This window comes from Micropterus dolomieu, linkage group LG20 (genome assembly GCF_021292245.1).
Source record: "Micropterus dolomieu isolate WLL.071019.BEF.003 ecotype Adirondacks linkage group LG20, ASM2129224v1, whole genome shotgun sequence".
Lineage (NCBI taxonomy): Eukaryota > Metazoa > Chordata > Actinopteri > Centrarchiformes > Centrarchidae > Micropterus > Micropterus dolomieu.
In genome coordinates, this window is record NC_060169.1 from 8,803,063 (window position 1) to 8,820,637 (window position 17,575).

At 38.9% G+C, this 17,575-nt stretch overlaps 2 protein-coding genes across 15 annotated transcripts in view; both read right to left on the bottom strand.

Annotated features, from left to right (window-relative positions):
- neo1a (neogenin 1a) overlaps positions 1–17,575 on the bottom strand; it is a 629,602-nt gene that overhangs the window by 521,340 nt on the left and 90,687 nt on the right. The gene's annotated exons all lie outside the window — the stretch shown is intronic.
- Positions 1–17,575, bottom strand: part of trip4 (thyroid hormone receptor interactor 4) — a 76,631-nt gene that overhangs the window by 55,916 nt on the left and 3,140 nt on the right. For 3 of the 4 annotated variants that reach the window (XM_046033349.1, XM_046033347.1, XM_046033350.1), the window contains exons 7-11: positions 17,316–17,531; positions 17,083–17,212; positions 16,680–16,873; positions 16,445–16,569; positions 16,171–16,262 (exon numbers count right to left, since the gene is read on the bottom strand). In XM_046033349.1, the coding sequence (XP_045889305.1) occupies positions 16,171–16,262; positions 16,445–16,569; positions 16,680–16,873; positions 17,083–17,212; positions 17,316–17,531 (757 nt within the window). Of the gene's footprint in view, positions 1–15,331; positions 15,588–16,170; positions 16,263–16,444; positions 16,570–16,679; positions 16,874–17,082; positions 17,213–17,315; positions 17,532–17,575 lie in introns of those variants that run through there. The other variant, XM_046033348.1, reaches the window with a different exon arrangement.

The following is a 17,575-nucleotide window of genomic DNA, read 5'->3' on the forward strand; positions in this document are numbered from 1 at the left end:
GGGGGGGGGGGGGGGGGGGGGGGGGGGGGGGGGGGGGGGGGGGGGGGGGGGGGGGGGGGGGGGGCTGCGAGGCCCTAGCCAGGCCCTGCTTGGCTGCACTCAATCTCAGCCCAATAAAAAGCCCTTCATTGGCAGGGTGCAACTGAGCCAGACGGGCTGGGAGCATGTGGCTTTTAAAAATGAGGAGGGTGGAATAAGGGGGAGGGAGGCACAGAATGAAGGGAAAGAGGAGAGGGGGAGAACAAGAAAGTAAAAATGAGCATTATGATTCGGTAAGAAAGACGGATAATTTGAGTACACAACACAGAGGCAGTGATTTTGATAGATAGGGATCTACACAAAGCCAACTGTGTCTTCCCAGAAAGGTCACTTTTGGAAGACTGCTTAGCCAGCTCTGTCAAGGCTGGTTTCACCCTGGGAATGGAGAAACAGATGGGTTGTCTCTGAGCTATGGGTTACATGTAGGAGGTGAAAGGGTGTTGTTGGGAACAGTATGCAAAAGCAATCATTCGCCAATCTTTCTTTAATCTATCGTGTTCACCAAACAACACAAGCCTGTTTCTGGCATTCATTAACCCTCCAACAAATGCAGCTGCCCTCAGGAAACTATACTGTAACTGTCTTTCAGCTTTTTGCACGCACTAAGTGTATTATTTGTTTTTCCATCGCTGCACAACACGTTCATCTATGTATCATGTATCATAATTCAAAACGCTGTCTTTCTAGTTTTGTAGAGAGCACACTCAAGTATGTCTATAAATGCTTGAGTGTAAATAGGGTTTGGTCAAACCTCTGCACTTTTTAAGTATTGACCAAATTGTATCCATTGTATAGTGTGACAAGAACCTTCCAGAACCAAAAATAGGTTATTCTTTACTGAACATAACCAATTTGTACTACACTGTAAATTGTCAAATTGTGGACAAAGGCCTTTATTCAACTGAAGACAAAGCCAGGCATTAATCTGAGGCATGCTATATAAATATATAGATTTGATCGTATTTTAGTAAGAATCCTTCCTGTTTTCTTATGTATCCCCATCTGGTGTTTGCTGTTAATGCAAACTCATTCCTCCATCTGTTCCACATTAAAAGCCTTCCAGCGGTTCAGGAGAAATAATTTTTTCACGTCACATTTACTGTGAAACATCTGCAGGAAGTGTTGAGTTTCTTAAAGGGCAGCTTAACATCATGAATGGCGGCAAAGTAGAGCTGATGAGAATGAATGAAACAGTGAGTGTGAAGAACATTTCTGTTTAAAAGGAGAGATACATGTACATATTGCTTGAATGATGGCAGTCATGGCATAAAAATGTAAATTGGGAATTGACCATGCCAGTCATTTCAGTACATGCAGTCATTTTGTATTGTACTTCTGTTCCCTTTGTCTTATTTTATGATTTCACACTTTTATTCATGAATTCAATGTAACTTAGTAAAACAACACATTTTACTAGGACTAAAGCCTATTTTGGTTTTAGATCTTTTTATTAGTACAATATTGTATAATACCCCTTTGCTCCTCATTGTTATTCCATGTATTACAGATGATCTGGTATTGGTACCTCAAACATGGCCACGGTAACTGGTGGCTGCATCAGTAGATATTTAAAGAACAGCTAAGGTGAATAGGAATATTTTGTTAACTGGTTTATTCATGTAACAAAGAGGCTCAACTGCAAGTATCAACGGATCATGTAAACAGCTTAACATAAACAGGCAAATTACACCATGCATGTAAATTTAGCCAGTGGCCTCTTCAGAAGCATCATTGATTTCAGCTATCTTTCAGACTTCAGTTGAATATTGTATTTTCCTGGAAACCAAGGCCAAAACATTGTCTATATATTGATATATTTATATTTTTTATTGACTGGCCTTTTTGCATTAATAGAAACCTTATAATCTTTATATAATGGACCACTGAAATGCAGGCAGGTCATTTAAGTCCAAACAAATGATGAGCATTTCAATTCAATAATAACAAGAATTGCTCAGCCCATGCCTGAAATGGGTGTATTACAGAGCATAAAAACTAACTGAACCCGATGAATCAATTGTTTAATCCAAACTAGAGCAGAAACGAGTAGTCAATTAATCAATAAGTCGATAAGACAATTGTCAGAAAATCTATCAGCAACTATTCTTAAACTAAACTTTGAGATGTCACTTCTTCAATGAAGTGTGAAGATAGCCGTCAGAATAATCTGTAATGAAAATATAAGAGGACTAAAACACATCCTTAGCTTTTATACTAATGATGTAATGAGCACCCTTTTATCTATTTCAATCTAAAAAAAACTAACTGCAATTAATGTCTGTATATAGACAAAGGTTTTTATCGTTAGCTACAGGGACCATCACATGCCCAACAAATTCTCAGACACCATTTAACAACCCTTTTAAAACTGGAAGCAAAAAGTGCAAACATATGTAGTCTCAGCTAGTATGGACTTTTCCATCTGAACAGGCAGTTACTGCAACATAGTTTTCTCCTTTCATTGGAGCTCAGGCACACTGAGTTGCACAGTGATGATTAAAAATTTAACATACTCCTTCACCTACAGAATCAACTGGTGTCAAGTTGGAGAGTGAACATTAATTATCTAGGAGTGTCCAACACTGGCTCCTGAAGTTTTACATTATTAATATCCTCTACACAACGAGACATGTCTCATTATTAGAAGCTCAGCACTGGGGCCACGATTTTCCAATTACTGCCACCGTGTCAGTCTACTCAACTGCATTTCTTTCGCCTTAAAAATGCTCCCTGTTTCAGTACAACTAAAAGGTCATTTAGCACATTTTGCACTGATAAAAGGTAAACCCCCAAGTCACAACATGCAAGTTTGTACTTTGAATACATTGCAATGTTTACCCTTTGTCTTTTTTAATCAAACTATCAATGCAATGTGACAGTTACATTAAACTAATAAGTGAGGAATCTTGGCAGGATTTACTGATATTAACTATGATGCCTTGGTGTATTTTTACTGTGGTGTTTAGTTCAAGAACCAACTCTGTATGCCAGCAATTGAGGCTTTCTTAATGTCTTGATGTAAAAGACTTCAAACTGTCACAAGACTGCAGAGCAAAAGGTATTAAATTATATTCTACTCTCCTGCCTCATAAGCTTAACAATTCAGTGCTGAAAAAAAAAGTTGGTAAAGAGCAAGCCACACATTAACCGTTTAGCTTGCAATAGTGCTGACAGGTGTAGTGAAGTCATGTGTTTTTGCAGGGAGATTCACACAGACTTAGCCCAGTTCCACTTTCCCAGCCATGTTTATGACTTCACCTCCTGCAGTGGCCCTCGGGCAAGAAGAAAACAGGACTGCCTCACAACAGTCAAAGCTTTTTAGACTCAACAAGCTTACTGCTACAACTTTCCAAGGAAAATGGTTCTCTCTCGGACTCACAGTTAAGCTTCTGTTTAACGAGTGCAGGACTCATACAAAATTGAAAAAATATACAGGTTTCTAATGTCCTGCGGAAAATAGCATTTTCAAAAAACAGCAATTTTTACAACACTGTGATAGTGCCAAATGCAAACAAAAATGTTATTATATTTGAATCTAAGTATCAAACTAATGCACTGCATTTACAGAACAACACAAAGTCAAAGTACTTTTCTTTACACACACACACACACACACACACACACACACACACACACACACACACCAAGGACCCCTGGAGACAATTACCATGTCTGCTTTCAAACCTTGACTTCAAAGAAAAATTCCAGGGAATCTAAGGCATTAAAACTTCTTATTTTCCACCACAATCTACTTTTATCGGTGCCACAAATCCAGCTCTCCTTAACACAGGTGCTGTCAGCAAAAAGGATTGTATTTTAAGTATGGTAACAAACAACTTCACAGTGGGCATTTGATTTCATAATGTGGAAATTGAGAAGGACCGGGGAGTTTATGAACATGTCTGTCTCTTAAGGTGAATATTTGCTTTGATATTCCGACACTGGGGAACAGCCCTCCCATCTGTGTTCACTCAGCCTCTGTGGGAAATAAACTGTCTCTTCCCTCCTTCTCTCAAGGCTGGCAATGAGCATGGTTTAAGAAAGGAGCACAGAAGGAAGGCTGTCCCTTGATTCTTATCAAAGGCAAGTTTTAGGCTTCTCTAAGCCCATGGGTTAGTACCACAGCTTACAATAGATAAGGTGATCCTACTGATAAGCTCTAAGGAAGAACACAGTGAACTGTTCAAAAGAAGGTGTTGAATAAGTCATTATCAATTTATACTTGCAAGGATGCATGGATACTTGAATTTCCCTTGCGTTAATACAGGCTATATCTTAGGCGATTTTGCCAGGTAAAGTCACAGCTAGACATGGGCACCAATACTGGTTATACTTTGGCTATCGGCTATACATACATATCAACAGGCATTCTTTCTCTAGACCAGTAAAATTCTTGTATCAACAATTTCAGCTTAAACTATTAAATCTGCAAGAGAGATATTTGTCTTATTGTATTATACAAATTTTAGAGCTGAATAGCTTCTTACACGGTCTATTTCAACTTGAGGTCAGAGGAGAGGATGACTCAGATCTTCAGATGATTCAAATCCAATATTATTACAGTAACATTTGGACTAAAAGTGACTGACAAAATAACACAGAAAAAGCTGTTAGTTTAAATGGAAAAACCATTTGATATTCTATGGCATGACCAAGGATACGGTTCATTGGCGATAACATTCCTATGTTTTTTTTTAAACCCCAGTACAGTAAAGATATTTGGACTGCCAGCATTACTCAAGTAATTATGCTGAATCTTATTCTACACAGACCACCAGATATTTGAGAGGAAAGAAAATGAAGTTGCATATAAATCAATACTCAGCTTCACACACTGAGCCTGCAAAAGCATTTAATTGCATATTTGCCCAGTGGAGCATGGCAAAAAATCTTGTGCACTATGTGCTTCAAGCAATTTCACTAAATACGGCAAAGGGAGAAGGAGAGAAATAGTTAGAACTGACAGTGAAGGGAGTAAGACTGAAAATTCAATCAATTGTGAATATCCATTTTTATGATGTCAATATAGTTAATGACTCAATAGAATATTGTATTAAATTTACATGTTGCATTTAGATAAATATTTATAATGTAGGTTAAAATGTACATCTACACATTTTGACAAATAAACGCAGGTCTCAATTAGAAGCCTGGTCTGGTTTTTATAGAAGTTCTTTGGATGTATAAAACCTCTTAAAGCCAACCAGGTCACCTGCTAGAGATAGAAGCTGCTTAGATTGTGCATACCATTATAAATGTTTAAACCTTTATCAGTATGGACAAGGTAACATAATTAGATTGGTTAGATTCTCCACCATTTAATAGTTTAATTAATTTTGTAGAAACAATTAAGTATTATTCATTCAGATTTACCGGCATAGTAAAGGAATTAAAGGCCTGTCCTATATAGACGCTTGTCCCAAATATAGGCATTGATTTAAGCAAATAAAAGCCCGGGCTATAAATTTAAGTTTTATTTCCTAATAAAATGTATTTCTAGCTGTTAATTTATCTGTAAAAATTAGAAGAGAATTTAAATCAGCTAGTGATTTTGTCTACTAAATGGAGCCAAGTGGAACAATGCTACATAATTTTTATTTCTGTAATGTGACTGATGATGTGGTTATAAGCGCTTGATTAAGACTGAGAGTACTGGTGTGATGTGACTAAAAAGTAAATTTATTTTTATTTTATTCTTTAAATAATCAATTCTAAGGGAAGATAGTGTCTCTGTGGATACTCAGACCAAATGGTCGGACACTTTCTGAAGTTTCACCTCGCCACCCTTCAGATCTAAAGTTGAAAGACATTTCAGCAAGACATGACTACACAAAGGAAAAGCATATCCTCTTTGATGTTAATTCTGCTTGATCACAAACAGGTACCTGGTGTATATGGGGCAGAGTGTGAATTCCCTGTTTCCCTCAGCACATATCACGAAGCCTCACTGAAAATAGTGATCACATTCCTCCTGCCACTTAAATCGACAGCATCTCATACCAAAGCACATTCCCCTGTGTTGTGGAATTGAGACATTTACCGAGTCAGACTAATAGAGCTCATGCACTAAAGACAAACAACAACATACCACTATAACAAAAAAACATACCGTGTATGACTGGTTCACAAGCACTAACTCCATGTCATAGTTTTATTGGACAAAGATCCTGAACCCAAGATACATTTTATGAACACATCTGTTACAACATTGAGTCATTAGCAATGCAATTTTCTACACAAACAGGTCGAATAGTGGTATAATACACACATTAGCTGGCACTTTGAATTACAATTACAACCAGGCAAAACTTGTCGGTACTCTCTGCATGTATGTACCATTGATTACCAAGTCAGACCACTTTTAAAAGGCAATGGCAATCTTCAAAAACACTTAATGCCCATGACAACAGGTGGCAGCTCCTAGCTGGTATCTTGGCAAAGCAGCTCTTAAGTTTCTCCATTCATCTGTTTAGAGAATACATCAATGGTAACTGGTGTTGCCAGTCTCATGAATGCCTACTTTTTGTTTCTTTTTTTCTAACAATTATTTTCACCGTCTTGATTAATTGATCAATTGCTTGGCCATTAAATGCCAGAAAATGGTGAAAATGGTGATCAGTGTTTCGCAAAGCCCAAGATGAAGTCCACAAATGCCTTTTTTTGCCGACAACTCAAATATATTCCATTTATTGTCATAGATGAGTAAAGAAATCTGAACACATTGACCTTTAAGAAGCTGGAATCAGAAAACCTTTTTCTTTTTGACGGTGATTTGACGGCTCCATACATCGTCCCTTTGATGCGGTGAAGTTGTCCTGTCCCCTTAGCAGAAAAAACATCCCCAAAGCATAATGTTTCCACCTCCATGTTTGACGGTGGGGATGGTGTTTTTGGGGTCATAGGCAGCATTCCTCTTTCTCCAAACACAGCGAGTTGAGTTGATGCCAAAGAGCTCGATTTTGGTCTCATCTGACCACAACACTTTCACCCAGTTCTCCTCTGAATCATTCAGATGTTCATTGGCAAACTTCAGACGGGCCTGTACATGTGCTTTCTTGAGCAGGGGGACCTTGCGGCCACTGCAGGATGTCAGTCCTTCACAGCGTAGTGTGTTACCAATTGTTTTCTTGGTGACTATGGTCCCAGCTGCCTTGAGATCACTGACAAGATCCTCCTGTGTAGTTCTGGACTGATTCCTCACCGTTCTCATGATCATTGCAACTCCACGAGGTGAGATCTTGCATGGAGCCCCAGACCGAGGGAGATTGAGAGTTCTTTTGTGTTTCTTCCATTTGTGAATAATCGCACCAACTGTTGTCACCTTCTCACCAAGCTGCTTGGCGATTGTCAATCTTGTCCCTGACATCCTTGGAAAGCTTTTTGGTCTTGGCTATGGTGGAGAGTTTGGAATCGGATTGATTGATTGCTTCGGTGGACAGGTGTCTTTTATAGAGGTAACAAACATGATTAGGAGCACTCCCTTTAAGAGTGTGCTCCGAATCTCTGCTCATTACCTGTATTAAAGATTAAAATGCAAGTCAAGTGCGTTTTTCAGATTATTTTTGTTGTTATATTGTCTCTCACTGTTCAAATAAACCTACCATTAAAATTATAGACTGATCATTTCTTTGTTAGTGGGCAAACGGACAAAATCAGCAGGGGATCATATAGTTTTTTCCCCTCACTGTATATCCTGGTATATAAGACTCACTGGCTTGATGGGCAAATTGAAGCTTCTTTTTTTGTTTGCTGCACACAAACAGGGAAAGATTAATGGCACTGGAAGCATGACCGGCCGCCCTTGCCACTGCCACCCCCTCTCTCTCCATACTTTCCTCCCCTCTGATGTCGCTAGCAGGAAGTTGCTGAGCAGACATGTCATCCAGCAGACTACAATTGAGTTTGTAATCTTTGACCCTGCAGTGGCTCGCTCTCTGTCTCTCCCTCTCTAGGAGAGATACTTGTGGTTTTACTGCGGCTGGGTCGGGGCTTGGCTGGATAAAGATCTCTTCTCAAATGAACACACATAAGCATGTGTGACATAAAGCAATTGCATAGGCATGCCTGGGGAATGTTGGCATAAACACTCAAAATTAGATAGACATAACGAGTGAATTAATGTCTATCCTCATATTTGGATGGGAAGAGGCATAAAGAATAATGATTATATTGAGAGCTCTCTCAAGTCCTGTCAACATCATAGCAGGGAAACACAGTCACCCACTGACTTAGTGCAAAGTACTTACTGACTACGACACACAACCTTCATTCATTTCTTCATCCCAAAACAGAAAACTGGCACAGACACTCGCCTCATTAGGAGCCATTTTGGGGCATCAGAAACAAACACCAGATGTTGAGATGGGAGATAAATGTCAAACATATTGATTCTATGCTTCATTAAAGCGCATGGTGGGGGGTTGGAGTTTGCCTGTGGCAAGGCACTAAATAGATCACAACATTAAAATCTACAGAGGTCTCGTTTTCTTGTTTAAAACAGCCAGGGCCATTATTTCAAAGAGAGCAGAACCTGAGAACCCTATGACTGTTCCATAAACTTAAAACAAAAAGGCTGTTCCAGTTCCTTGTGCTGGGATGAAAAAGCTGTATGCAGAGACATACTGACAGAATTGAAAACATACCCAACAGCTAAACATACTTTAACCACAAAATCACAGACTTTTAAAGTTTGGGCAGAAGTTTGACTTGATTTAATTCCTTTGATTCTCTGCACTTCACTCTCTCAATATATGTATTATTATTTGGAAGGTCTCGTTAATTTCTTTCATATATGCTATATCCACCATAGAAATTAGCTAGCAATCACAAGGAACAACTATTAAGGCTTGCGTGACATGCAAGCAGGAAGCTCACTATACACCAAGCTTGGAATGTGTGAATTAGATTAGATTAGATTAGCCTTTATTGTCGCCCTTAGGAGAAATTTGTCTTGGGCATTCGAAAGAACACAGTTGACATAGCAGCACACATGTACTATCAAACTAGAGTTAACATGCAGTATCGCACACAGAACACACAGCTCAAGAATACTGATATGACACATTCCTCCGAATAAGATGTAAAAGAAGTAAAATAAATAAAAACATTATAAATAAAAAATAAATTCTAATTAACAAAATCTCTGAAACAGGTTAACAAACGATAAAGGACGGTGGTGGAGGTATGTTTCTTTCTCTTGTGAATAAGTCTAGTTCTTTTATATGTGGTATGTATTGTGGTAGAATAAAAGAAATACTTGATATCTTTTCAGGCTGCAAGTAGTAGTGCAAAATACATTATAACCAGTAAGTCAGTAATTGTACTGCCATTTTGCCATATAACAGGTCATATTTGGTGACTGGTACCATAAATCTTTAATACATTATCGTTCAATATGTATTTAACCTATTTCACCTGCTAAAGAATTAAGAATGTAGAATTAGTCTCCATGACTAAAAAACAATTCATTTTCCAAGGAAGAAAACAGAACTATTTATTTTATTTGGTGTAAATTCTTACTTTTTGTCATTCTCAATTACAAAACAAGAATTGATTAACTCGGTTTATTTATTCGGTTACAGTCAATAATATTAGTCAACACTGTAATATTGTGATTACCTTGCAAGCTTTCCTGTTTATGTTCTAAAGGACTGTACTGGAGTAATGACTACATAATTACTACTACATTAACAACATTTTTTTCTAGTTCAAAAAAGGGACCAAAAAAAGGTCAATAAATTAGAATTTGAAGAGGTATGTTTTTAAAAAAAATGCATCACATCATTTTTAAAGAGAAAAAGGGAATATGAACCTGTTTAACATTCAGTCTAACACATCACACAGCTTGGTATTCAGTTACCTCTCTTTGATTCTGACTCATTATTATCAATGCTGCTGTCTTTCAAACCATCAAAAGAAGCTGTCTTGTTTTGCCTTTATCATTGTTCCAAGTTCCTCTGATCAGTCTACAGCGAGAGGAACAAGTCCTATTAAATGAGCAGAACAAAATAGCGGAGAAGTAGAGATAATAAAGGGTGCTTAACTGTCATCTCGCCCAACAGCAGAAACTGTGTGACATTCAATGAAGTGGTCTGAGGAAAGCAGTGAAATTCTAAACAGCGTAGCAGGCCATTTCAAGTCTGGCAGATGGTTTTATGTATTTTTCATGCTGTTGAAAACCTGTGACTGAGGTTTGGTTGGTTGTCATCCAGTGCCTCGGGACCCTGGGCTGAATGCATTCTACACACCACTGCAGAATCACATGATGTCTGACCTCTCTGCCATGGCAAACTGCCCGGCAAGGAAAAGGGAGGAAGGGGAGGAATGTGAGTGTGTTAGTGTGTGGCTCAAGTTGTGTAGACAGAGATAGAGAGAGAAAGATGCATAGTTGCATGTAAGAGTGCACGTCTGTTCACCGAGCATAATCTGAATTCTTCACTGCCACATACAACTTAACAGGCCTGACCTGTAAAACATACTGTTTGAGAGAAAGTGGAAAAATAGTAAGACGGAATGATGGGGGGAGGGGAGCAGGAAGAGAGGAAACCAGCCACTGCTAAGTATTTGTGCATGTTACAGAGAAAGAGGGAGGAAGAAAAAATAGCACTGCCTGGCTTACCTTCCTTTGGAATACATCCAATATATCCTGTGTGTATATGTGTGTGTGTGTGTGTGTGTGTCATGCTGGCAGGAAGGCTTTCAGCATATAAATATCACATTACCACACAAGGAAACGCAGGCATCAGTCCGAGCTACCAGCCGGCCTAACAAGCACGGGCGCTCCACTCTAGAGGTCAGAGGGAGATCTTGCACAAATGGAATTCCATAGAAACCAGCACTTCTTTTAACAGATAAGTGGCTAGTCTTACAGCTATGTGATGTGGTATAAGCCAGTGGTTTCAGTTATCTGACATGTGCTGGTGTGCATACATCTACTGAGCTGTTGTCCATATCCAGTATATTATACTATAGTGGGGTTAAATATATTTCATTCATTAACTCGACATTAAAAACATAAAAAGTACAATATAAGCCTATGAGCACTGATGCAATGACACAGAGACTGAGAAAATAGAAACAGCACATACAGAGCAACACTTGCTAATGATTTCAATAAAAACAGCTCTCCAATCAGTGCCATTTGGATTGTGAAAGAAACATTTAACTGAGTCAGCAGACCTGTTATTTTAAACATCATGTCCAATAGAGACTAGACAACGATTGCGTTATCGGGGCTTTGACTAAGGTCTATGTAAAGCTTTCGCGATGACTTTGCTACAGTTTAAATAAAACACAGAAGTGATGCTAGACACTAAAATGTATGCAGATGATGCTGCTACCTACATACACTGTATGCAGTGTAGGTGCACTGTATGCTGCACTTAACAATTATTTTTCAAATCTATTAACCGAACATTTACTCTTTCGATTGATAAAATGATAAATTAATCTAAATAAATATCAAAAACTCGTCTCATTAAGAATTCAATATTTTATTCAATTATCCTGAAAAAGACGCATAATGGCCATTTGTATAATGATAATAGTGGCATATTTTAAAATCCACACCACTGCAATAACAGACTCAAAAAAAACAACTGAAATGATTACAGCGTGTAACAGTGGGGTTGAGACGAAAAGTAAACAAAATTAGCGTTACTGAGTTGCTGCTACCTTTACAAAGTGCTCTGGGATGCTTTTGCTACACGTGTTCATCCTGCTTCACATGACAGTGAAGTGCCGCAGTGAAGCCATTTCCAATTCACAAAGCATAACGTTGTTGTGTGTCTGTCTAAAATGAGCCATTTGGCATCGTAGCACATCGTAGTAAGCTAGATCAATATTGAAATATCATTTCAATAAACTAGGTCTCTATTTGATTACTCTGATGAAAACCTGCATGCAATTAATGAATAATATGATGCTGGGGAAGAAAAACAGCTGTTTTACCATATAACACTGACATTTTATGATTTACACCTACCCTGGGGCATGTGTAACTATTAAATGTTACTCAGCTAATAGTTAAACATGTCCCAGGGTAGGGACAGGTAGGGTAAATCATAGCACTTAGGTTGTATCTTAATCTCCATGGTGCAACCGCTATTTTATTAATGCATAAATCACTACTTAGTAAAAACTTAGTTATAACTAGTATGTCTGAACTTAGACACAGCTGGTGCAACAGGCTGTAGGACCATAAAACTGACTTAGTTATTATTAATTTAATAATTAACACCTGTGTTTCTCCTACTGTGGCATGTCAAAATGTCTAATGTGAGAGCCTTATGCACATTTCTTACATTTATTTTCATTTTGTGAAATAAATATAGCCTATGCATGGATGGTGGCTTAATGATCAAAGAAATGTGGCCACTGGGGACCACTGCAATAAACCATCTTGACATGTGTATCTGATATACACAAGTGCCAAGGGATGTGCTATATGTCAGGCTTCAACAGATCTAATTTTAATAAAATATGCTTGTATTATTATTATTATTTATTATTATTATTATTATTATTAAAGTACCACAGATTATATTACTGTTCAACAACCTTTGTAAATGCTGAAACTTCCAGACTTAATTACTATGTCAACATTTTGTCCTAAAAAAAGTCATAAGATCCTTCGATTAGATAAAACACACACACAAACACACACAAAGTCCACTTTGCCTTCTTGTCATTTCATATGAATCAATACAGTCACTGGTGTTGCTCTTGGCATGCCTGTTGAAAAGATTAGACCTCTCTGACTTGTATTCCCTAAGACATGTAGCTCTACAGCTGATGATATGGTCTTTGGAACACAGTAATAATTTAGACCCTTACTTAAAAAGGTGGTTTGATCCAATCAGTTATTTCACTGCAGGAGTAATTAATGGTGTGATATGAGCTCGGTATGGGGTGTGAGCTGCCTTCGCCTGTGCTGTGAACCAGACTGAATGGGTCTTTGGCATGTGAAGATAAATGTAGTCAAAATATAGTAATTCTTAAAATATTGCATAATTGAGTGACATTTGTATATGTGAAGTAAACCATCTTCAGCATATCCACCAACTATAAATCTGCTTAGTTTGGCTGGAGCGTTCTGCTCATCATTTTAAATTATCTCACTCTGCCTCTTCCAGCAAAAACACTCACAATTTCAGTCTGTAACATACCTACTCCCCCACCCCTCCACCCATTGCTGAGTGAGCAGCACTGGGGGAAGGAGTGGAGAGACATAGCACAGATCATAATGGCCAGCCAATTATCAGTAGTAAGGGGGGCTGGGGAGCTGGGAGGAGTGAGAGATTATGGGGGGAATGGATCAATACACCAGTCAATTTATAATGAGGGAAAGAATTGGTCCAAGTCAAGCAGATGGAAATCCCGCTGTGCCTAGGGTGGTCTCTCTGCACTGTCTGTCAGCAGGGTATCAGTTTTTGGTGCTGCTTTGTACAAAAGCGCCCCAACTGGGCAATGACTGCTATCACACTGGATCAGTGGTGGTCAAATATTTACTGCATTTTTTGCGTTCATAGTGTTTCTTTCATGCTCTTCTGATCTACCCACGTTCCACATTCTCTAAATATTTCATACTTCACTATGGGCAGATTTAGAAGAGCCCGAAGAATAATGGCTGTGTCCTTCACAACCCCTCTCTTTTAACCACCCACAACTGCCAGCACAGGACAGTAAATCCTATACCTCACCCACTCGCTCAGCCCAGCAGCTCAGCTGTATGTGTGCGCTACTATGCACTAGCACAACATGCACAAGCACAACATGCACGCTTCGCTTACATGAAAAGAAGCATGCTTAAACAGCTATTTGCTAAACAGCTTTTTCCAAAACAGTGACAGGAATAAGCACTAACTAACTGTTCAGCACCATCATTAGGTCTTTGGTACCGTTGTTGATCTGTAGTTGCTTCACTATTTTCTACATCTGCCTTTCTTTCTTTTTTCTGAGGGGCCTTGTGTGGGGTGGGGGTGTTATTTATGGCTGCTCTGTGCAAGTGGACACACACACACACACACACACACACACACACACACACCCTTTCACAGGATGAAAGGGCAGTCACACTGCCTGCAAACATGATTTTACAGCCCTGGGTGGAATGAGTGGTGGAGGAGAGAATGAGGACAGAGTACAAAAGGGGAAAGCCCTTAGATTTACAGGTCCCAGCAGTCAGAATACAAACCATGTAGCAGCACACATTTTTAAAGTAGATTTTTTCTTTAAATCCAAACATAGAACACCTCAAAAATAAGACCAACTGTTTATGCAGGAAACACAAGTACATCCTAAAATGGGATACTTGCCTTTTCCTTGGCTTTTGTTTTTTATCGTAACAGAACACCGTTTCAGTATGTCATCAAAGTCTGCATATGAGCTTATGAATGAGGGCTTGTAGCTTTGCTGGGTTAGGGCATGTTTGTGCAAAGTTTAGCATTTTACACATTTCCCCACATATCCAGTTTCACTGTAGACTATGCCATGTAAATGTTTATATACAATAAAAAAATAACGAGAAGTAACTGACACCTTAAAGGTGTGTATATATTTAGAGACGGTTGTCGTGCATCAGAGCCCTATTATTAAAATTTCTGCTTGGAGTATAAAATGTCAGAAAATTGTGAAAAACGCCCATCAGCCAGAACCCAAAGTGACATCTTCAAATTTCTTGATTCAGTCCAAAAGCTCAATTTACTATCAAAGAAGGCTTGGAAAAGTAGGCTTCGAAAAAAATATTCACATTTGAGAGTCTGGAAGCAATCAAAATATGTAATTTTTGCTTAAATAATGACTTAACTGATTAATTGATTATCATCATAGTTGGCAATTGATTTTATTTATATCAGCTAATCATTTTATCTTAAATAATAACAAACATAATACTGTAAAAGGATAACACCAGTACACGTCAGAGAGAGCAGTGTGTTCCAAAGCTGGAGGCAAAACAGCCAAGGCGAGGATGGCAATGTAATAAAGTTTAAATGTTTTCCATTGACAGCGACCAGGGGAGTGACTCTGTATACACAAGATGACTTAATAGGGAGAGGGGTGTATTTCAATTGTAGTTTATACTCAGTAAAACTGCAATTAATTAAGGTAACTCAGGTGTAAAGGCTCAAGTAAACAGTTTATGGGTCCAAAAAGGCAGCACCGACCATAGTGCCAATTCAGAGTCAACCAGGAGTCCTTTTCACACTCCAGTTAAGGGTGGATTTCACTTTGAGTATTCATGGAAGACATCAAACGAAAAGCACGGAAATCAGCACTGCACTCTATTGTTTTATTAATAATTAGAGGGTGCCCTTTGCTATACAAGACTTATGTGACTATAAGACAAAACAAGCTCTCTTTGCTATGTCTGCTGCATAAACACAATATGTGAATGCCAATGTAATGTGCATAGATCCCCATTTTCTTGGTATAATGAGGGCTTGGACTGGATTTGTGTTTCAGTGGTTAGTCCTGTGAGGCATACTGTCTCTAGTGGGAAATACTGGAAGCTGGCAGGGAGTTTCTGGTAAAAAGGTGCAGTCTGGCATCTGCTGGTAAGAGACGATATTGCAGCAATTTTACATGGCACAATATGCATCAACAACTCAGTGAAATACAGAATCTCCCAGTAAAAGAAATAAAAAGAAAAGTGGAGGAAAAATTGTGCTCATCCCGCTGACAAGTACAAGTGTCTAGATTTTAACCTTCTATAAGCAACCATGAACTCACAGATGAAAACAACAAACAGAAGAAAAGTTGTTAAAAAACATTGTTGGGATGGGAATTATAAGAGTTCCAGCAGTTAACACAAAAATACAATAACAACAAAAGCAGCCACCATATTAACCATCAACCACAAATTTTAGAACCAGTCAATACTTGGTCAAAGCAACCAAACACTGACACCCAAGAAAATAAAACGTTCCAAGTCACACGTGGCAGCAAACATAACTTTACTAAGCATCACAGTGGTTTTGTATGGCATCATTTCACACTATTCAAGTCTTTCCATCCATCACTTCCCTTTATGCCTATTGTGGGTTATAATGACACATTTTGATTAAAATAAAACACTATTGTTGTCTTTCCTTGATGGTTTTTGTCAGTAGCAATGTAAAATGTTTCACTGACCTGTTGATGGAACTGCTCCTGAGACAGGCAATCAGTCATGTTGACGCAGCCCAACAGGCAGCCAGTGGGGTAGTCTTTAGGAAACCTGGGCTCTGTACAGAAAACGAGAGCAATTAAAGATCCACCAGCATGCGAAATTACAGGCATCATTTCAGACTTTTTGGTAGTGGTTTCCAAGATGTGTTCTATGTAAAACAGGTAGAATAAAATCCCTTCAAGTATTCGGTCATAGATACGGTCCTATTACCTGATTTGCTGTGTATAGTTTATGTACCTTTCTTGTAGATGTGGCGGTACATTGCTTCCACCTCAGCAATCTCCTGAGGAGTGGGCGCCTTGGCAGCAGCAGCAATCCAAAGACGACCCCGGTGGGATGTGTACCAAGTTCGCCCCTCTACCCTAATCACACACACACACACACACACACACACACATTATAATGTTACCTCTGCTTTCACTGTCCTGATGGAAAACGAGTCTCCATAAGAGGGATTTTGTTTACTCCTGACCTCTTGATGCCTTTGACCAGTAGTGAGGCCCATGGTTGGTGCATGCTGAGGCACCAGCCCCCATCAGACATCTCCTGCAGGTCTTTGTCTTGGAGCCGCAACCTGTGACGTTCTTCTCCTCCCTTGTCTTCCGCCAAACTCTTTCCCTGACTCTTGTTTTTATTGTAGTTTACACGACCTCCAACATCCACCCACTAGAAAGTGAATTTATTGTCATCATCATCATTAGTTGAATCTCTATGAATACAATGTTCCATTTACATTTTTAATGCAAATTACTAGTCTAAAGTAGAAACATTTTATATGCAGTGTTGAAACTGTACCACAAGGTGACACCATTGTTATGCCCACTATATACACACATACATATATATATTTATATATATGCCTTGCCTATATTTACCTCAGGTGCAGACTGCATTATGTTGGGGTTGACCAGCTCTCCCAGGCTCTGCCTTCCACCTTGTCTCTTAGAATACATTGGTGATTTTGACATAGAGTCACTGCTCATAGTCTTGAGGGTCTCATCCAACCTGCAAAGTAATGAAAACATTTCAAAAGGACAGCATTTAGCATGACTACACAACAGAAATCTGTCCTTTTAGTGTTGATTTAAGATATGTCAGATTATCTTACTTGCTGTAGTACTCATTGAGGTTATTTCCCTCATCAATCACTTGTCTACCAGCAAAGTCCAAAGTGATCTTCCTGTCCTTGCGAGAGGCATGGCGAAGTTGTCTAAGCTCCTCTTCCTTTTTCCTCAGCTTTTCTCGCTCACCGGGTGACAACCACTGATTGGATTCAGTGGCAAAGTAGTCCGACTCATCATCCAGAACCTGAGTTCTCCTTACACTGGAGGGGCAGTAAATAACCAGGTCAGTGTTATCGCCAAGTTT